General features: G+C 35.0%; 2 protein-coding genes across 11 annotated transcripts in view; one reads left to right on the top strand and one right to left on the bottom strand.

Moving 5' to 3' along the window:
• The window catches only part of RASA1 (RAS p21 protein activator 1), a 115,896-nt gene extending 95,583 nt beyond the window's left edge, over positions 1-20,313 (top strand). For 3 of the 4 annotated variants that reach the window (XM_055563579.1, XM_055563596.1, XM_055563589.1), the window contains exons 15-25: positions 67-143; positions 1,483-1,655; positions 2,051-2,210; positions 3,682-3,824; positions 5,286-5,401; positions 6,771-6,857; positions 9,869-9,936; positions 11,396-11,484; positions 12,742-12,819; positions 13,699-13,833; positions 15,336-16,399. In XM_055563579.1, coding sequence (XP_055419554.1) covers positions 67-143; positions 1,483-1,655; positions 2,051-2,210; positions 3,682-3,824; positions 5,286-5,401; positions 6,771-6,857; positions 9,869-9,936; positions 11,396-11,484; positions 12,742-12,819; positions 13,699-13,833; positions 15,336-15,419 — 1,210 coding nt within the window. In that variant the 3' untranslated portion in view covers positions 15,420-16,399. Of the gene's footprint in view, positions 1-66; positions 144-1,482; positions 1,656-2,050; positions 2,211-3,681; positions 3,825-5,285; positions 5,402-6,770; positions 6,858-9,868; positions 9,937-11,395; positions 11,485-12,741; positions 12,820-13,698; positions 13,834-15,335; positions 16,400-17,441 lie in introns of those variants that run through there. The other variant, XM_055563582.1, reaches the window with a different exon arrangement.
• The window catches only part of CCNH (cyclin H), a 227,423-nt gene continuing 224,213 nt past the window's right edge, over positions 17,985-21,194 (bottom strand). For 2 of the 7 annotated variants that reach the window (XM_055563646.1, XM_055563654.1), the window contains 2 exons: positions 18,852-18,927; positions 17,985-18,298 (listed from right to left, as the gene is read on the bottom strand). In XM_055563646.1, the coding sequence (XP_055419621.1) occupies positions 18,260-18,298; positions 18,852-18,927 (115 nt within the window). In that variant the 3' untranslated portion in view covers positions 17,985-18,259. Of the gene's footprint in view, positions 18,299-18,851; positions 18,928-19,315; positions 19,455-21,194 lie in introns of those variants that run through there. The other 5 variants (XM_055563632.1, XM_055563627.1, XM_055563610.1 and 2 more) reach the window with 5 other exon arrangements.

The raw sequence follows: 21,194 nt of genomic DNA on the forward strand, positions 1-21,194 counted from the left end.
AAGGAATTAGATAGTTTGATGCCAGGACATTTTCTTAATTCTTTTTCTCCCCACATGCTTCTTTAGTGATCTTCCTCCTGACATCAACAGATTTGAAATAACTCTTAGTAATAAAACGAAGAAAAGCAAAGATCCTGATATCTGTAAGTTAATACAGAAATTTATTTCTAAAGTAAAAAAGTGTGTTTTATATACTTTGGAAATTCATAATGAAGTAGAGTCTAAAATGGAAATTATAACGGTATGTAAGTAGTGTAACTTGAGATTGCTTTTTGTACATATGAAAATATTAGTTGTTGAGAAAGAATGTGTCCAAAAAAGAAAAAATAAAGACCAAAATGGCTAAATTGTATACACTCTCATCTTAAAGCCTTAGATTAAAGTGGTGTCTGTTCACCCTCCTCACTCAGTGAATAACAAGAAAAAGAAAATAGTGACAGCAGCCATCTTTCTGCGATGCTTCCTTACCCCTTCTTCCTACTTTTTAGGTTTCTCCTACTCTCCTATCCTTTGCATGGACATGAAAAAAAGCACTCTATTTTTCCTTTAAAACACTGTTCACTTCTAGTGCCAGTCCTTGTTCTCAGCAGCATGCTTTTCCCAGCCCGTTTCGGAAACAGGTGACAGTGGGATTTAGCCATTCACACAAGAGTGAATTAGATTAATCCTTTAATATCTTCTTAAAAATCAGGCTTAGGAAGAAAAAAGTGACACGTGTTAACAGAATCAAAGCCTGGATTTTTTTGCTATATTCTATAACTTCTGTACTGTTTTAAGTGGTTAACATTTTTTAGTGGTTCCCATTATTTTTAAGATAAAATCTAACCCCCTAGTAATGATACAGAACCTTTCCTGACGTACTCCAATCTTCTGTATATTGTATCCTTGTATATTGTATCTATCTTGTATATTGTATATTGAATCTATCCTTCTCTCCAGCTGCACCAGCCTTCTTATTGCTCTTAAATTATCCATGAATTTTAAAACCATCTGCCATACCTTGTGTTCAGACTGTGTGCACACTGCCTTTTCCCCTCTACCTTTCTACTTAGTTACACCTCCAGATCGTGTTACAGTCAGCTTAACGGGTATCTGTTTGGAATGGATGTTTAGAACTTCACGGGCTGAATTACAAATTGTTTCTCTGTACTTCATCAGCATTAACAACTTTATAGCACTTACCGCAGGGTACCATAATTGATTTCTTGCCTCCTTGGCTACACGGTGATCTCCATGCATGTCAGAGACCATGTATTAATCATGTCTGTATTCCACATCCTTGCCTATCAGAGAGTCTGGCACATAGTAGGCATTCAGTAAATGAATGAAGTAAGCATTAAGTGTTAAAATTTGTGGTATTACTTAAAAGTCCTTTAATGAAAAGCGTTTAACACTATAGAGAAGATATAACATTAGGAAAATTTGTGGGACTAATTACAGTGTCATCTTTTGAGACAGTAATCATTTGATATTTTTCCAAAGTATTTATGCGCTGCCAGTTGAGCCGGTTACAGAAGGGGCATGCCACAGACGAATGGTTTTTGCTCAGCTCCCATATACCATTGAAAGGTATTGAACCAGGATCCCTGCGTGTCCGAGCACGATATTCTATGGAAAAGATCATGCCAGAAGAAGAGTACAGCGAATTTAAGGAGGTATTTAAGTTATTTACCAGACTATTTATTTTTAACAGCATTAAGAGAAATAGTTAACTTTTAATGAAAGGTCCGTTGAGTTAAATATAATAATTTCATAGTTTAGTGGCACAGTGACAGAGAAGGTTGAAAAGCTGTGCAGCAGTATGACATTGGTATTAAGTCTATGAATATAAAGGCTACAATCTCCTTCTGTTTTTAATACATGTATTCAATAGAACATACTCCTAAATGGAGAAGGTATCGAGCCCACCTCTCTCATGTCTCCTGCATTGGCAGGTGGGTTCTTCACCACTGGTGCCACCTGGGAAGCCCATAGAAGAACATATTTTCTGTTAATCTGAGAATGCTCAATATTGTATACTTTCAACAACCTTTCTCGATGTCTTTTTTAGCTTATACTGCAAAAGGAACTTCATGTAGTCTATGCTTTATCACATGTATGTGGACAGGACCGAACACTACTCGCTAGCATTCTACTGAAGATTTTTCTTCATGAAAAGCTTGAATCATTGTTGTTATGTACACTAAATGACAGAGAAATAAGCATGGAAGGTATAGTATGGATGTGTTAGTGTGATACTTTTAAAAACTGGGTTAATGATTCAGTTCAGTCACTCAGTCATGTCCAACTCCTTGCGACCCCATGGACTGCAGCCTGCCAGGCCTCCCTGTCCATCGCCAACTCCCGGAGTTTACCCAAACTCATGTCCATTGAGTTGGTGATGCCATCCAACCATCTCATCCTCTGTCATCCCCTTCTCCTCCTGTCTTCAATCTTTCCAGCATCAGGGTCTTTTCCAATGAATCAGTTCTTCGCAAAAGTGGCCAAAGTATTGGAGTTTCAGCTTCAGCATCAGTCCTTTCCATGAATATTCAGGGCTGATTTCCTTTAGGATGGACTGGTTGGATATTGTCAAGGGATTATCAAGAGTCTTCTCCAACACCACAGTTCAAAAGCATCAATTCTTCGGCGCTCAGCTTTCTTTTATAATCAAGTATATATGGACTTTATCTTAAAACATTAAATAATTAAATCATCTTACAAAGGAAGTTACTCAGTTTTTCCTTCATTAAAAAATTAGTTGGAGTGTCAGTTCAGATTCTTACGCTGGCTAATATAGGAAGCAGGGGGTTACTTATATGTAATACAGGTTTCTGTCATGGCAAATTAGTATTAGAAGCAATAAGAAAGTGACTTCCATGTCCAGATCATTGGTTCATAGTGTGTCTGATTATTAAGAACAGTTTGGTATGCTTACCATGTTCTTGTTTTTTTTTTTTTTTTTTGCTTATAAATTCACTGCACAAAAGTTGGGTGTCAGCTGCTTTTTATTTCTAGTGTCTATATAGATAGGTAGTTTCTAGGCAGCTGGACACATTGTAACCACGTGTAAACACGTCAGAATAACCCATTTCCAGCCAGCACTTTGACTCACACAGTACTTGCTTCTAGGTTCCCCAGGTATTAATAAACTGTAGAATCTAGAACTATTTCCTCCTACTCATAGAAAAGACAAAAATATAAAGTGGTGGTACATATTTTATACTGAGATTTTTTTCTTTCAGTATTTGTGTTTTTTAGAATTTTATTAAAAGTTAATGGCTATATGTTAGACTACTAAGTTAATCTATACTGGGATTTTATGTTATATGCTTGTTTGGAAATCAACCCATATTTCCCAGTGTGGGCTCAGTGGAGAGCAGGCTGGACTCGGGTCCTAGTTTTGTCACTATTTGGCTCTAGTCTTACTGATAAGTCATAGAACTGCCTGAAGCCTTTGTATGTTCATATGAACATGCAGTGTGAATCCCTGCTGTTTATGATCTTAGGAAGTAATAGAAGTCTTTTGAAGAGTTAAGTTTATAGAAATATAGGACATCATTATATTTAGTAATGCTGCATGCAGATAAATTTGCTTAAATGGCTATAATTGGTCAAGGAAAACAATGAATTAATTTCCAGTTTGGTTCACAATAGTACAATCCTTTACAAATAATTTTGTAATATTCAATGTTTATGTAGATGAAGCCACTACCCTCTTTCGAGCCACAACGCTTGCGAGCACCTTGATGGAGCAGTATATGAAAGCCACCGCTACGCCATTTGTTCATCACGCTTTAAAAGACTCTATCTTAAGGATAATGGAAAGCAAGCAGTCTTGTGAGGTGAGTAATGCTGTATTTTAGCAAAGAGCATATTTTAATAGGTGAAAATGTATTAGCTGTCTAAAACTGTTCATCAGAGCAGTTATACCTTTTGTAATACAATTGGAAAAATGTTATGCAAAACAGACTTCAAAAGGGTGTACTTTATTTGGGGATTAAAAACCTCAAATTGTGCCAGAAATACATGAAAGTACTTTTATCATAAAGTGTATACTACTTTCAGAAAGTGTGCATAACATAAATTGAAGTTTTTGTTAAGAGAGTTCTCTTGTGTAAGTTCTAAATAATATCTAGGTTTGTCCTTAGGGGTTTTTTTTTTTTTTTTTTTTTTGGTGGCAGGGAGGTGGGTGGTAGGAACGGCAGAGGTTATCTCCTTAAAAGCAAATAAAAAACATCCTTTTAGGATTGATTATTAAAGGCTTCAGGCTTCCCTGGTGGCTCAGATGGTCAAGAATCTGCCTGCAATGCAGGAGACCTGGGTTTGATCCCAGGGTTGGGAATGTAAACTCGTAACAAACCATTAAGAAAAAGAGTAGAATCTCATTTATGTGACTATTTTATCATTTTATTTTGAAGGTAGAGGAACTATAGGATAATATTTTTTAGGTCTGATACAGAATAAAGGAATTGCTTTTGATAATGTATACTGGGATCAGTCAAGATGTTAATTCTGCACTAAGTTGTCAATTTTTACTTATTAACTTAAAGAGGACAAATTGATGATATAGTATTGCAGACCTGGGTTAACACCATAGTTAGCCTAAGTATAAAGGATACAGAAATGCAGCAAGTCTGCAGAAAGTCTCTGGATGTTGAATCCAGGCTAAGGTATTTAGATTCCCATAGATACATCTACTCCATTGATTCTAGAGAAGAATTCTTACATATCAAAAGTTACTGAAAAGTTCATGATGCTGCCACTGAGGCATCTGGTATTTTATCAGTTTTTTAAAAAGTCTTACTAATAAAAACTTTTCTAATAAGTTTTTTCCTCACATAAATTTAGAATTAAGATAGGTTTTATAATAATATACAGTGATCTTTCTTCCCAATTAAAATACTCCAATATATCTATGAATATGTGGCCACTTAAACGGGGTTTTTGTGTTTTAGTTGGGAATATTATCTTTAAAATAGTCTAATACAGTTTTGTGTCCCTGTAAAGTCTATGGTAAAATGTGGTAAATGAATAAAAGAAAATTTTATTGATTAGTATTAACCCCAAGGCAACTGAAAATTGTTGAATAATCATTGCTTGCTCTTCAGTTGAGTAGTTGGGAATTAACAGTAATAAGCCCATTAGGAGTTCCACAGAGTAAACTACTTGAAATTCCCATTTAGCCCCACCACCAACACCAAATGGAAAAATAGAGAACTCTGCAAACAACTGTTTGATTACCTTGATTCATTTGCATTTATTATTGTCAAGATGCATTTATATTGATTTATTCCTTCTCTTAGTTAAGTCCATCAAAGTTAGAAAAAAATGAAGATGTGAACACTAATTTAGCACACCTGTTGAACATACTTTCAGAGCTTGTGGAGAAAATATTCATGGCTTCAGAAATACTTCCACCGTAAGTGGTGAAATTTTAATTTGACAAGAAATTGTATATTGCCTTTTTAAAATCTGTATTTATGAAAACATGTGTAAGCTTTTCCATTATCTGGATGTTGTACTTTGAAAAAGTAGAGTTTTTAACCTTTACATGATGAATTGTGTTTAAGGAAAAAGTGACTTGAAGAAACCAAAGTGAAATATTTGCATTAAAATAAGCCATGTTTTTATACAGGCCAGTATGTATGGTTTATCTAGTAACTTGGGGAATGAATAGAAGCGTATAGTCTCAGATTTGAGATCATGAAACATATGTACCTCTCCCATCTATAGTTGAATATCTTCCTCATTATGTACACAAGGTAATTAATTACTTGGTATCTGCTTAGTGGCTTCCAGTGTTAGTGAATTCACTTATTCAGGCAGAAGTTAACTTACATTAAAATCTGCCTCCATTCTAGTATCTTTTCATTCTTTTCATTAATATAGAAGTAATCTGAAAATGGTAGGGTTTCCTCCATAGTAGATATAAAGAACTGGCTAAATGAATTGACGAAAACCTAAGTTTCCCTTATCCATTGCTATATATCATTACTTGTAGCGGAGTACTTTTTTTGGGAAAAAGGTTAGTTGCATTTAAAAACGTCATAATGAGCCAGCAATCCCACTGCTGGGCATATACACTGAGGAAACCAGAAGGGAAAGAGACACGTGTACCCCAATGTTCATCGCAGCACTGTTTATAATAGCCAGGACATGGAAGCAACCTAGATGTCCATCAGCAGATGAATGGAATAAGAAAGCTGTGGTACATATACACAATGGAGTATTACTCAGCCATTAAAAAGAATACATTTGAATCAGTTCTAATGAGGTGGATGAAACTGGAGCCTATTATACAGAGTGAAGTAAGCCAGAAACAAAAACACCAATACAGTATACTAACGCATATATGTGGAATTTAGCAAGATGGTAACAATAACCCTGTGTACGAGACAGCAAAAGAGACACTGATGTATAGATCAGTCTTATGGACTCTGTGGGAGAGGGAGAGGATGGGAAGATTTGGGAGAATGGCATTGAAACATGTAAAATATCATGTATGAAACGAGTTGCCAGTCCAGGTTCGATGCATGATACTGGATGCTTGGGGCTGGTGCACTGTGACGACCCAGAGGGATGGTACCAGGAGGGAGGAGGGAGGAGGGTTCAGGATGGGAAACACATGTATACCTGTGGTGGATTCATTTTGATATTTGGCAAAACTAATACAATTATGTAAAATTTAAAAAAAAAAAACAACAAAAAAACGTCATAAGCTTTAGACCGCAATGAGATCAGTATTTTCATTTGCTTTCTGTATTGAGATGATTGTGTTATTTTGGCAGGACACTGAGGTATATTTATGGGTGTTTACAGAAATCTGTTCAGCACAAGTGGCCTACAAATACCACCATGAGAACAAGAGTTGTTAGGTAAGGCTTATTAATTGATTTGTTAAATCATTGTAATAGCCTGCACCAACAGTCAAGTGCGTAAGTGTGGAAATGTGAAGAATAACAGTATATAGTATACAATTAAAGACCTTTTTTGTTTGAATTTTATGTCAGGCCCTGTTGAATATTTTCTAAATTCAGATAGCTCCTAAACTTTAACTTTGTGTGTTTTTTTGAAGTTACTATGAAATACTTAGCTACCGTTTTGCATTTTCTAAAAACCTGAACATTCAATGATAGTCAATTAACTATTTGGGAAGGTCTTTTTTTTTTTGTTTTTCAACCATACAAAATGAGGTTAAAAGTTATATAACCAACAAAAATATGTAGCTAACGTCATATAGTACCCTTCATACACGCACATATACATTCATGCATACATGTGTATTGTTTAGTCACTGAGTCATGTCCAACTTTTTTGCAAACCCATGGACTGTAGCCTGCTGGGCTCCTCTCCGTGGGATTCTCCAGGCAAGAATACTGGAGTGGGTTGCCATTTCCTTCTCCATGGGATCTTCCTGGCCCAAGATCTAACCTGAGTCTCTTGCATTGGCAGGCAGAGTCTTGACTGCAGAGCCACCAGGGAAGCCCATATATGTGTATACATACATAGAAAAGGAGAGAGAAACAGAGGTAGAAGAAGAGGGAGGGGGGAGACCAAGATTAGTTAATGTGTCTCTGCTACTGCTGCTAAGTCGCTTCAGTCTTGTCCGACTCTGTGTGACCCCATAGACGGCAGCCCACCAGGCTCGCCCGTCCCTGGGATTCTCCAGGCAAGAACACTGGAGTGGGTTGCCATTTCCTTCTCCAATGCATGAAAGTGAAAAGTGAAAGTGAAGTCGCTCAGTCGTGTCTGACTCTCGCGACCCCATGGACTGCAGCCCACCAGGCTCCTCCGTCCATGGGATTTTCCAGGCAAGAGTACTGGAGTGGGTTGCCATTGCCTTCTCCAGTGTGTCTCTAGGAAAAGCAATAATAGAACTATACAGATATTCATTAATTGGTTTGTAACAGTCTGTGTCTTGGTGCTCATCTCCTGCCAGAGTCTTGAGTTCAGAAGCTGTCTCAGTGTGTTAGTTGTGCAGTAATTAGAAGGAATTGCTCTGTCAAGTCATAGCATTTTTTAGCTTATATAGGAGGACTTTGGTATTATTTTAACTTTTGCAACGAGGAAGGAGATCTGTAGATGCTGAATTTGCTTAAGGTTATATAGTTAGTGGCTAAGGCAGAACTAAAGGCAAAAGATCTAAGACCCAATCTAATATCCTTAATATCTGAAAGGCTTTATTAAGCACACCACAACCTATTCAAGACAGTAGGAAATTACTGCAAAAGCATCAGAGAATTCAGCAGTCTAATGATAATAAAATTTATCATATAGAATATATGCTGCCCATCATGTTACAGACCATTAAAAAAAAAAACTGGGCATCTACTGAAGACACCAGTATCACAGAATTAGTTTTGAAAATGTGCATTAATCCTGTCCCAACCTATATTTGTAGAGAGATCTCATTTTACAGATAAAATCTCTTGGTTACTAATGATATGACAAATATCTAAGAATTGTCGATTTTACATTTTTTGGCTTAGAGTAGAGATGAGAGAACAGAAAAGAATTACAAGCATATGTTTCAGTATGTTTGTTAAGCAAACAGCTGGAAATTCTGCTATGCAGTTTGATATGACAGGGTATTTTAATAAGGGGCATTTATGGCCTAGGTGGTGACTTCTGCCCCTAGTTAAGCTTTTAAATATACATGTAGATACCTAGTATCCCTCTTATATTTAAAGTTACCTGTAAGAATTCACAGAAAGTAGATTTGCACACTGAAATTCTTTTATAATTCAGTGTTGTTAGGTTATATTTCAGATTCAAAGGCAAAGATATCAAAATGTTCTCAAGTAAAACTTATGCAAATTTCCTCATAAATTAAAAGACATCTAAAGATTTAATGTGCTGAGAATCAACATATTCCTTTTCTAAGATTTCCCAAAATTAGCAAACAACATTGTTGGGAGGTGAATGCTGAGAAGTGTTATTCACTCTAATAGAGAAAAGAGACTGTGTCAGTAATTTCTAAAAAGAATTTTATCAACTTGGAAATAATGCGTGTCTTTCCAAGGGCAGGTGAGAGGTCAGTTATGAGTGTGGATCCCTCTTTAAGAGTAAATTAGAGAAATATTATCTAAATGAGGACTATACCAGTAACTGAAGGGGGCAGTCTAGCAATAGCTATATACACTTGTAGATGTACTTTGTACTTTGTTCCCAGAGTAAGATTAGCAGGTAAAATCATCTGACAACTGTTGTTAAATGTGTGTTTTTACTGTGTTGTTTTGCTATTAATATTTTGTAATCTGAGGATTTTTTTAGACTTTTAGAATGCATAATGTCTTTTCCTCCATTGCCTTAAAGGCTTTTCAACATTATGTTTGTATACTTTGTCATTTATTAAGAAGTCACTTTTCCCCTAGTACAATGGATTCTTAATTTTTACATAATAATAAGTGAACAAAGTCAGTATAACGAACTTGATTTATAACAGACTGTTCTAAGAAAGAGGAAAGAGAAGTGAGAAAACGTCAATTTTAAGACCTTTACAGAACTATGTATCTATTAAAAAGGCTTGCTTGTACTCCTGTAATATTTTAGAAATTCCTAGTGTTCCTAAGGACACTCCTTCCTCAAAGTAAGTATAAAAGGCACTGTTGGCCTGAAATAAACAGTGAATTTTAGATATAACTTAAATTTTCCCAAAGTAAACCTACAATTCTAAATGAGAATGTTTAAGAAGCAGAATATATATATATATATATATAAAATATATATGTATGTTCTTAAAATAGCTTATTTTCATAAAGTTGTATATTTGGTCAGCCCTACATTAGTTCAAAGTTCATGGTTCTACAGGTATTAAAATTTTTATTATTTTAATGTGACACATAATAGTAGTTTTCTAAAATAACAAAATTTCCCTCCCATTCAGTGGTTTTGTTTTTCTTCGACTTATCTGTCCTGCCATCCTGAATCCACGGATGTTTAATATCATCTCAGGTAATAAATTTTGAAATTAAAAAAAGTTTCATACTCTTTAGTGAGGTTATTCATTTTTTCTTTTAAATCTGATTTTTAAATTATTTACTTCTAAGACTTGGTATAAAAAAGCACCTGACTTGTTTTTGCTGTTTTACCTTTTCTTTCCATTTTGCTTTTTTTCCTTTCTTTCCACTACTATCTGAAGCCTGAGATGGCATAAGTAGACACATACCATTTTCTGGCCTGTCCATACCCATGTCTCAGACGCTTAGGACTTTTTCCAGTCTGCAGTATTGGCTTTTTCAGGTTGGGAAGAAGAGCTTTCTGTGTGCTTTCAGCTCATGCTAGACTCGTCACTACCATTGCAAGTTGGATTTAAAATTACAGCTGCAATTGTAGTTGTACTCTACAAATACTTATGAAGGAGCCCTTTGAGATTTCCCGGTAGAGATTTCTTGTCACGAACTACATAATGATAATTGGCATTTTAAACTCCCAACAAACCAGATTTGGTTTTGCATTTTACATATGCCCATTATGGACTGGTAGTAGACTTTTCAAATAAAGGATAAGAATGATATTTGTGACTATAAATATAATCATAAGCCATTATTAGCAGAAGGAATCTGAAGCATTTTTGTCTTTATAATTTGAAGCTTAAAACTGTATTAAACATTTTTGGAATATCTTAAATTTTACCTTTATAGCCATTGTATCTTTGTAAATACTTACTGTTGCTACTAAAATGGTTAAATCTTTGGGTCTATTAAGAATTAAGGGTTTAGAATTCTTTTGGAGAGATGTGTTTATCTGAATGTTGGACTCTGAACCACTAGGCAATATTATTTATTGTTTAGCAGCTTAAGATAAAAAGAATACAATCTAAAATCAGGCAGCCAGATAGGCTATCTGTAGGCTTTTACTATAAAACAATTTCGTTTCAGAGCTTAAAATTAATAGACAAATACTTTTCATTTACATCCTACTGTCAATATATGTTTTTCTCCTCAAAATAAAGCAGAGATTCCAGACTTTATTTTTGTTATTGAGCTTTAAAGTGAATTACTTGACTCACTGGAGGCTGGGAGCAGGACACTGTTCATATTGCAAATTGACAACCTGGGTGGGTTGAAATTCACAATTTGTGAATTGTCCCCAAAAGGTATGTGGAGTGACAGTCTTTTTAGTGATAAAGTTTTGAGGTATTTTATAATACTATCAACCAGTTGGGAATTGCTGAGCCTTGTAGTACCCTTTTCACAAACTACAGGTGCTAATAAGTGTGTTTGGTTTCCCCCCTTTAAATCAAGCTCTTTTGATTCATACAGGTCATACACTTGCCAAAAAAATTGCATTCTGAATGGAAGAATGTTAGTATTTTTAACTGTAAAGAAATATTAAAGTGCTAAATTTATAATGGTTTACCTGGAAGTACCTTTGGAGTTGGTGTCATTAGCTGTGCCCAATTCTCTTATAGATTCCCCGTCTCCTATTGCTGCAAGAACACTGACATTAGTGGCTAAGTCTGTGCAGAACTTAGCAAATCTTGTGGAATTTGGAGCTAAGGTAAAAACATTTTGATACTTTAAAATGTCATTTTTGAGTGAAACCTCAACATGACAAAACCATAAAATGTAAGTAAATTTTCAACAGTGGATATTTCATAAAGATAATTTATGATATTATTGGTATGTTCACATATTTAATGTTTTTAGATTTTAATTTTAATAATGGAATTTTTAAAACCACTGTTTTAGCTAGTATAGAAAACTGTTTTTTCAGTATAATTTCCAGTATAATCAATGACCATATTTTAAAATGTATCCAGTTGATTAGTTACGTATTACATACTAAACATTCTCTGTAATATTAAAATTTAGATGAGTTTTTAAACAACCCATATGTGATCCTACTAAGGACAATTGACTATTAATATGTCACCTGCTTCTGTCATTATTAAACTTCTTGTTGTATCTGGAAATATGTAATTATTTTTATTAACTTAGATGACTTCCAGTTTGTCACTGTGCCTTATATCTATATCTTTCTACACACACACACACACACACACACACTTCCTTTCAAACTTGTCCAGTTATTTCTTTAAATGAACTTTGGAGCAGAATTACTAAGTAAGAAGACTTTTTGCTTCTCTCAGCCTTGCCAAAACTCAGCTATTACTACTCTTTTATTTTTGACAATCTGATAGGCATACTACTTTGTGGTTCCTTATTTCATCACTTTTAGACTATATGATTTTTCACGTCTAGGTCCTTACCTCACTTTACTGAGGTTAAAAGAGCTTGTGTTAATACTAAACACAAGCTCCTATTGTAACATAGCATGTTTTAGAATAGGTTTAAGACTTTAGAAAGAAGCAGTTTGTAGCCTGACTTAGCTTTTGAATGTATCTGAATTCTGAGGCAGGTTTTGAGTACTAATTTTTTATTGCAGTCCTTATCATACTGTATTTTAATTTATTATATTCTCTGCTAGATTCTAATAACCTCTGGGTACTTGGCAAGTAATTATTTTCTCAGTAATTATTTTTGAACGACCTACATATAAACAGTTTGTTTCTGCTAGGCTATGTATGCTAACTTTTTTTCATCCAGAATTTGCTCATTAAAAATATACCCCTATTCCTTAGAATAGCTGCTTGCTTATATTAGAAGGAAAATAGTCATTTTATGATTAAATTCTTACAAATATGTTCTGCTACTGATAATATGACTTATAAGAATTTTTACTATATGTATGGTTTTTGTTACAGATCAGATGCTTTTCATCCATATAGTAAGACTTTTATTTTTATATTTTTAGGAGCCTTACATGGAAGGTGTCAATCCATTCATCAAAAGTAATAAACATCGCATGATCATGTTTTTAGATGAACTAGGGGTATGTATATAATTTTTTAAGTATTTTGACACCTAAAAGCTTCTCTATCCAGAACTGGAAAAAAAAAATTCAAAGGCTGCATATTTTTGTCTACCTTCCTAAACAGATTATTTCATTTGATTATAATCATTTATTCTTATGGTAAGTAGTTTTCACCAAGAATATAGTATTGTGGCTTTTGGATTTCTTGTGTCATTTTCCAGTTTCTGGCTCGTCTTCCGTTATCTTCTTAGCTGCCCGCCTCACCACTGTGTCAGTCTGTTGCTGCTTTAACAAAGTAGTGGAACTTGAAACAGTAAAATCAGTATTCAGTCTGGTAGTACTGTATTGACACTAAGGTACTTTATGAAGCTTATCTGAAGATAATTAACATTGATTTCTATATGTTAGTTATGTGTTTGTGGCGTAGTCCACAGATAATTATAGACCTGAACGGTTCTCATAACACTTGTCATGTAGCTCTTATATGTGCTGATGAGTTTGGACAAATTATACCCGTTTAATCATGAAAGTCAGTCTGAAAGAGCCTAGGAATTTTAAGTTTGGGTTACCTTTAATCCACATTAAAGAGTTAATGCTTGCATTATTTACCCTCCAGATTTTTTTTTCTTAAAAAAAAAACAAAAAAACTCTTCATAGATTTAAAAAAAATTAGAAAAACCATTTGCTTAGACTAGCAGTAATAGTGCACAATATTTTGTCCTGTGATTGAAGAAAATGAAACCTGATTTTTGTGTGAATATTGAGGTCATAAAATCTATCAAATTGAATTTTAAGAGATTATTATGTATTAAATTTTATCTACTGTACCAGTTAGGATCTTTTCAGAAGAGATAGTAGTGTCGTATTTCTAAACGCAGTTTTATGATTCCCTTAAAGAATGTACCTGAACTTCCGGACACTACAGAGCATTCTAGAACTGACCTTTGCCGTGATTTAGCAGCACTGCATGAGATTTGTGTGGCCCATTCAGATGAACTGCGGACGCTCAGTAATGAGCGTGGTGCACAACAGGTAGGTTTTTGCAAGCCTTTGTTAACAATATTATTTCTTTACATGTAAGCACAATATCAGTATAAGATTCTTTGAGAGCTGATAAATAGCTAAATTACAATTAGTCTTACTTTATTAATTATATTAAAATTTTAAGACTCTGAATCAAAATCCACAAAGATCTCAGCAAACAGGAATGATAAGCCCAGATCAAGATTACATATTTTTGATACCACAAAATGTCAAACCTTGCTTCTAAGCTAATGTGAACTCGACTGAAAAAACAGAGGTGTTTATACGCTTGGTGGTGTGTATGGAAGTGGTAAGTGAGCGAACAGTCAATCAGTAGTGATGTAGTGTTTTTCTGTCTGCTTCTGTCACACACGCACACCGTGCATGGCCAGGTAACTTTGCAAGCTGTCAAACACATGAGAATTATGCATGCGTTTTAAGATTGATAAAAACATTTCAAGATCCAGAGATTCTGGAATACGGCCTTAAAAACTAAGCAGTGCCACCGGTGGCCGACATGTGGCAGGGACCTTACAGGAGAGGTTAACACGTTGAGTTCAGTGATTCTGAGTTCTCCTCAATCTGAGATTCTACAATTCTCGTTTCTTCCCAGTTTAGATAATAACAGCACAATTCACTTAGGTTCCAATCACTTTAGAAGCTCAGGCAGAATATGTGCCATGAAGTGAAGTGGCTCAGTCGTGTCCGACTCTTTGCGACCCCGTGGACTGTGGCCTACCAGACTCCTCTGTCCATGGGATTCTCCAGGCAAGAGTACTGGAGTGGGGTGCCACTGCCTTCTCCAGGGGATCTTCCCAGCCCAGGGATCAAACCCAGGTCTCCCGTATTGGAGGCAGACGCTTTAAGCTCTGAGCCACCAGGGAAGCCCCTAGTATGTGCCATAGACCTACTTCTATGCTGTCGGCATGTGAATTGCCTTCTTGCTACACTGGAGTTGGGTTTATTATATGGCTTGCCTTGAATACTTTAAAAAAAAAAAAAAATTATTTTTTGGAGAATTTGGCCCAATTAAGACTTTCTAAGAAAGATAAAGGAGCTGAATGATTTAATTTTAGGCCCAGTGTTGTCATTCTTTTCATGATTATAGCGTTTGATTATAGCGTTCATTAGACTGTAGCCTGATTGCCCTTATGTGCTCTTACAGGGCTTGAGGTGTGTTATTTATAATGATAAATCTGTCTTCTGATAAGATGTTCTATCCTAGAGATTGTTCAGGCCTAAGTAGATACGAGAATGCCAACAGAAATGAGTTTGTTTAGAGAGTAAAAAATTATATCTTAACCAAAATAACATGGCCAGAAATATTCAGTCAAGGACTGAGTAATACATACTTAAAATTGTATGCTTTTTTTTGAGTAGAATGGTAATGTTATTTTATGAATCCCTTTGAGTTCATATGGTATTTTTCAAATCCAGGTTTCCCATCCCTGAGATTTGACAGAGCTTTCATTTATTTACTCATTATTTTCATATTGTTTTTCTTTGTCTAGCATGTACTGAAAAAGCTTCTGGCTATAACAGAACTGCTTCAGCAAAAACAAAACCAGTATACAAAAACTAACGATGTCAGGTAGCAGCCTTCGCCGCAGTGTTCTGCATGGATTCAGCATGCCCAAAATGGTAAATCACATCAGTATAATGTCTCCTTTGCTCTTGCCAAAAAAATAGCACACCTTTCCACATTCCAGTGATGTGTGAGCTATGCAAATAGAACTCAAGATTCTGCTGGTAACTGCTCCAGCAGCTTTGTAAGCTATCTTTACCAACCTCTGAGCCTTGGTGTACAGATCACCTTTCACACAATGTTATGACTGTATCTTGAACTTTGAAAATATATTTTCAATACATTCAATTGCCAAAGTTTTGCTGTTTCTTGAGAAAAGAACTATGAAAAAGCATTCTCTGTTGACAATTGAGTATAACTGGATTGCAGACTGTTCTTACATTACTTCTTCCTGAATTAGGAATATGACCGTCTGACTGTTCAATGACTATTTGTATTTACAGTTTCCAGAATTTGCCATTACAATAGGAACAATCCTTGCTGTATACTTTTTTAAAATAACTGTGCTCTCTCTGCTGGAACTGTTGAAAGAAAATATATAGAGTGGATCTATTGCTCATCAGCTTTATTTTTTAAACGTACCACTTATTTTGTTGGAATTGTCAAAGACTGTATTTAGAACTCATAATGCTTTTGTTTAATGTTTACAACAGTAAATAGTTTGAATTCAATAAATATTATTGGTCATTGTGTACTGATCAATGCATGTTACCCATTCAACCATTTATAAATGACCAATTTCTTTTGTATGTTAAAAAAAAAACCTGGAATACTTTCCTTGAACATATTCATTAAGTCCAAGTTGATTTTTTTAAATTATGCGAACAATTTGATCAGCCACTGAACAACTATCCATCTTTGACCTTCTGACTACTTGTTGTATCTGCTGGATATTTAGTTTGATTGTATAGTTTTATTTGCTTCTGTATGTGTATTTTTGTGAATTATTCACAGGGTTAAGTTAAAATAAAACCAAGGGATATCTTAAAATTGATTACTTCTGTCTAAATACAGCTAAACATTTAATTTCATTAATTATTTTCTTCCTCCTTTAGGGGCAGTTCAAAATTTAGTACCAGAGCAAGGCCCAGGGAAAAGATAAAATTTGAGCTTTTTTTTTCTGGCTAATGGTCTCTTTTGAAGGATTCTATTCATTCATTATGTATTTGTTAACAATTCTTTCCCTCCCATAATTGTCCAGGGGGAGACAAGGCATACAAGGTGGTTCTAAACAAGTACGTATTGAGAAAAGCATTTCCCACAATAAAGAAAAATTTTCTAAAGGCCTATGTTCTAACAGAAACACTATTTCTTCCTGTATTTTAAGCATTAGAGGGATAGAATACAGTGTTAAAATTGAGGGTTCACAAAATTTCTACACAGTATAATTTTAAGTATTAAATGCTGGTATTTGTATGGAGGTAGCTAGCCCTAATGGAGAAGGCAATGGCACCCCACTCCAGTACTCTTGCCTGGAAAATCCTATGGACGGAGAAGCCTGGTAGGCTGCCATCTATGGGGTCGCACAGAGTTGGACACGACTGAAGCGACTTAGCAGCAGCAGCCCTAAAGTAGCTGCAATTACAAGTTGAACAGTGTTACCAAAATACGCAGCATATGCAGTGTTCCTTTCTTTTCAGCTAGACAGTGGTATGCCATATGGACTCCTTTGGTGTTCTAGGATAAACTAGAAGGGACACAGGCTAGTGAGATCTCTGAAAACGTTTTGAAAATAAAAAGGTCCCGATTTGAGTGCTTGGCAATTTGGTTCTCTCCCTCTACTCACACCTCAGTTTTAACCATACTAACCTACCTGCCCTTTCCTGATCTCAACTCCTCCTGCCTTTTATTAAAAAAAAACAAAAACAAAAACACACAAATATAAAGAAAGACACCCTGCTTTTCATATATAATGACATGCTTATCTCTTAAAACTGGAATAAAAAACTTGTTATTTACCTTTGTAGGACTTAGAGTCACTTAGCTGATCAATGATGAAATAAAACCTCTAAACGTTTTTTTTTTTTTTAAGGGGCTTGGTAGGAAAATCTTCAGAGATAAATGTGGACCTTGCTCTGATGCCAAACTTTAGTGACCTAAAAGAGAAACAAGCTACTTAACTGTGGACAGTTTGCCTTCCTGTCTAGAGCCTGGCAGCACTGCTGCTTCATCCGGACTGTACTGGAGGATCGTCCGTTTCGGCTTCTCCCCCTTCACTTTCCTAAGATCATACTTTATGAATTTTATTCCTCTCATTTCTCAATGAGAAGGAAACTAAAACCAAAAAGCTCAAGCCTAAAATACAAACAATTATTAAAGAATATGCATATAGTAAATTTTACTTTCAAAATTTGAATTGTAATTAAATGGTACCTATACTTGATGGAAAAGCATATCCTGGGATGCACTGACACTGAGGAGAGGCGTGTATCTGGAAAATCGGGATTTAGGACAATTGCGTTTCTAAGAATTTCTTTAACCCCATTTTCTAGCCAAAAAAACTGACTGAACATCATAATTTGGTTCCAACTCTAGAAACTAAGATCACAGTTAAATAATTAAATGCTATAACAACTTTTAGATTATGACACTTTATATAAAACAACATTGGCAAATTACAGCTTTAATTTGTTATCAATCATGATGGGTTAAGGTTACCCAAACCTGGTGTTACTCTGGCTCCTTTGAAGATGTTTTATTTCACATAAAGCTACCCTGAAAGGAAAAAATTTTAAATAACATAAATAGAAAAGTTTAATATATTTTGATGCTTTCACAAATAAAGTTAAATGCCAGACATGCTTCATCCATCTGATGATTAGTTAGCACTGACAAATCAATTTCAAATGGCTAGAGAGAATCTACCAGGTCATCGTCAGTCCATTCTTCCTAAGAAGGAAAGAAAATGTCATAAGGATAACAGTATACTGAAACATAACCAGTATTGTTTACCTTCTTGCCTCTCTTTAGGAAATTGTTCTTTTGCTTTGTTGAATATAAGGTAAATAAATCAGGAAAATATGTAGCAGTTTAACCTTATAATAATATGATGTGGTCTTACCAGGTTAGCCTAGTGACAAGAATCAATGTTTCAGTTGTGACATTCTGGGTCTGATTATTCATTATCTGACTTGACATGTACAATTTTCTTAAAACAAGGGTAGGAGAAGACTCCTTGAAGATCAAGAAGTATATCTACTACCTTCTAGTATATCTACTACCTTCTATAACCTTAGGAAGGATTCTTCATCAAGTAACTATTATACTACTTCAGAACAGGCCAAAACAGAAGTGAGAAAAATTCCTCCAATAATGGCCAAGATTAATAAAAGATACAAAAGAAAGCTTTCCAGTACCTCTCTCTATAATGCTTGTACTCGAGAACAATAAAACCTTAACATTACGGTTGTACCAGAATATACAACAGTAATTTACATTTTACCTTTGGAGAACATACCTCCTCATGTTTGGATTTCTTTGAAACATAATCATCATCTTCGTAACCTTTTCTCTTCTTCCTATAATTAAGCAGCCATCAATAAACAATCTAATATGGGCAACAGAATAAGTTAGCAAGGCTATGAGATATATTTACTGAAGACCAAAGCCTGGATAAATGGAAAGAGGTGAAAAGTTCGGATAGGAAAACTCTTTCAAATTACTCTCTGAATTCAATGCAATTCTAGTTACACTCCAAAAACAATGACTTGTGGACTTACCAAGTCAAACTCGGACCTGGGAAAGATTAGCAAAAGAATCTGAAAACAAAGCAAGGGGGATTTTGTCCTTCACGACATCAAAATATACACCTATATTTGTAAACTATGGTAATTAAAAATGTGGCACAGTTGTCCCTTGATATCTGAGGGGGACTGGTTCCAGGAACCCCTAGAATACCCAAATCCTCACATGCTCAAGTCCCTTATATAAAATGGCAATGGTACAGTGGTGCTCTGCATCCAGAGGGCTGACTGTATCAGCAAAGAATCACAGATCAACGATCACAGCAGACAGGTGAAAAACGAGGTATACACAGGGATTTAACCTGTAATAAACGAGTATTTAAAATAACTAAGAAAATCAAAGAGAATTTTAAATGGCTGGTACAATGGGTTACTTATTTGAACAAAAATTTTAATATTATGAGATTTCTACCTCAGACCAGGCACAAATAATTGTAAATGGTTTTTACAGCTGAACAAAAGGCAAAATAATAATTTAGGGTAAGAAAAGGTATTTAGATGTTAAGAGTGTGAAGCAAAAGACATGTTGCCTACATCACAAAGTGAAAGGAACAACGGAAGAAAATAGTTGTATGATACATATAAAAACGTCAAGAAAATGACACCGGGAAATTGAGTAGGGCTTATAATTATGCAATGCAGAAGACACACAAGTGATTCTTAAACACAGAAATATCAATGCCTCAAAGTAATAGGGGAAATGAAAACTAAAAGATACTATTTTCTTTTTTACCCAGACTGGCAACAGTTAAAGATTGACAGTATTAAATGTTGTACAATTTATATGATAACAATGGAAAATTATTTCTTCTACACATACATAGAGAAAAGCTTGGCAGAGGTAAATGCCTCTCAGGTCACAACTGGGACTGGAGTTTGGTCAAAGAGAACTTTGGTTTACCTGTATTAACTGGCTTTAATAATGATAACATATATTACTTGTATACTGAAAAAAGATAAAAGAATCTTAAAGACCAAGGAAAAATATTTTATCCCAAAGCAATGCTTGTAACTGTGGGTCCATGGACTGATGTTGTTGGTCCACGAACAATTTCCAGTGTGCAATAAGTACAGAAACTGAGTGTATGTTTAGAAACTTTATAGCAATTTGATAGAATAATTTATGACTGTTAAATCTAATAAAATTTAAGCTTATCTTTATGTGTTTTTTCTTTTTTCAGTAATTGGTAACATTTTACGAAGTATAAATATCTGTAATGGGCTAGAAATAAAATCAACAGTCCCTTCCAGACAGTTTGAGAAGCACCACTTAAGTATTCATTCAAGATTTGACTGACACAGTACAAAGCAGATGGTCACCTGGAATAAGATGTAAATTCTAGCAATTAAGAATTTTCAATTACAGTCCTCTACGTAGCTATGAGAGTTAACATTAACAGTTCAATGGTCTAATTCAGAGGTTGACAAAATTTTCTTTAAAAAGGCTAGACTGTAAGTATTTTAGGCATGTAGGCCATGCAGTTTCCATCACAACTACCCAACTCTGTTACTGGGTGAAAATAGCCATAGACAATAATGCAAACCAGTGGCTGTACCTATGCACCAAGGAGACTTTCTATAAACAGGCACTGGCCCAGACTTGGCGTATGGGCTATAGTCTGGCAACCCCTGGTCGAAGCCCATGTCAAAATCAACATGAAAAGATTATCAGTCAGTGCTGCAGTGCTTTTCATTAGTCAACATTTTTCTTCTCTGTAACCATTCCTTCCTTCTAGTCACCACAGAAACCCAGGAGTGAAATTTACCAATTTTAAGTTCTGTGCTAAGCCATGTTTTGCAGTTACAACTACAAATATCATAAAAGTGTCTCATATTTTACACACTATAACTTTAAAGAGTCATGTGTACCTGATCTGAAGGCCTTAATGCTGTGCTGGCTTACATATTATCTGATAGTGTAGGGATTATATAAAGATCAAAAACATTTTAAATGCATCTTGACTGTTAAGATGCCAGAGCTAATTCCCAGTAAACTTTACAGACTACAGTCCACGAAGAGAAGTTTCACCATTCCTATTGCC

Source organism: Bubalus kerabau, chromosome 1 (genome assembly GCF_029407905.1).
Source record: "Bubalus kerabau isolate K-KA32 ecotype Philippines breed swamp buffalo chromosome 1, PCC_UOA_SB_1v2, whole genome shotgun sequence".
NCBI classification, from domain to species: Eukaryota; Metazoa; Chordata; class Mammalia; order Artiodactyla; family Bovidae; genus Bubalus; species Bubalus kerabau.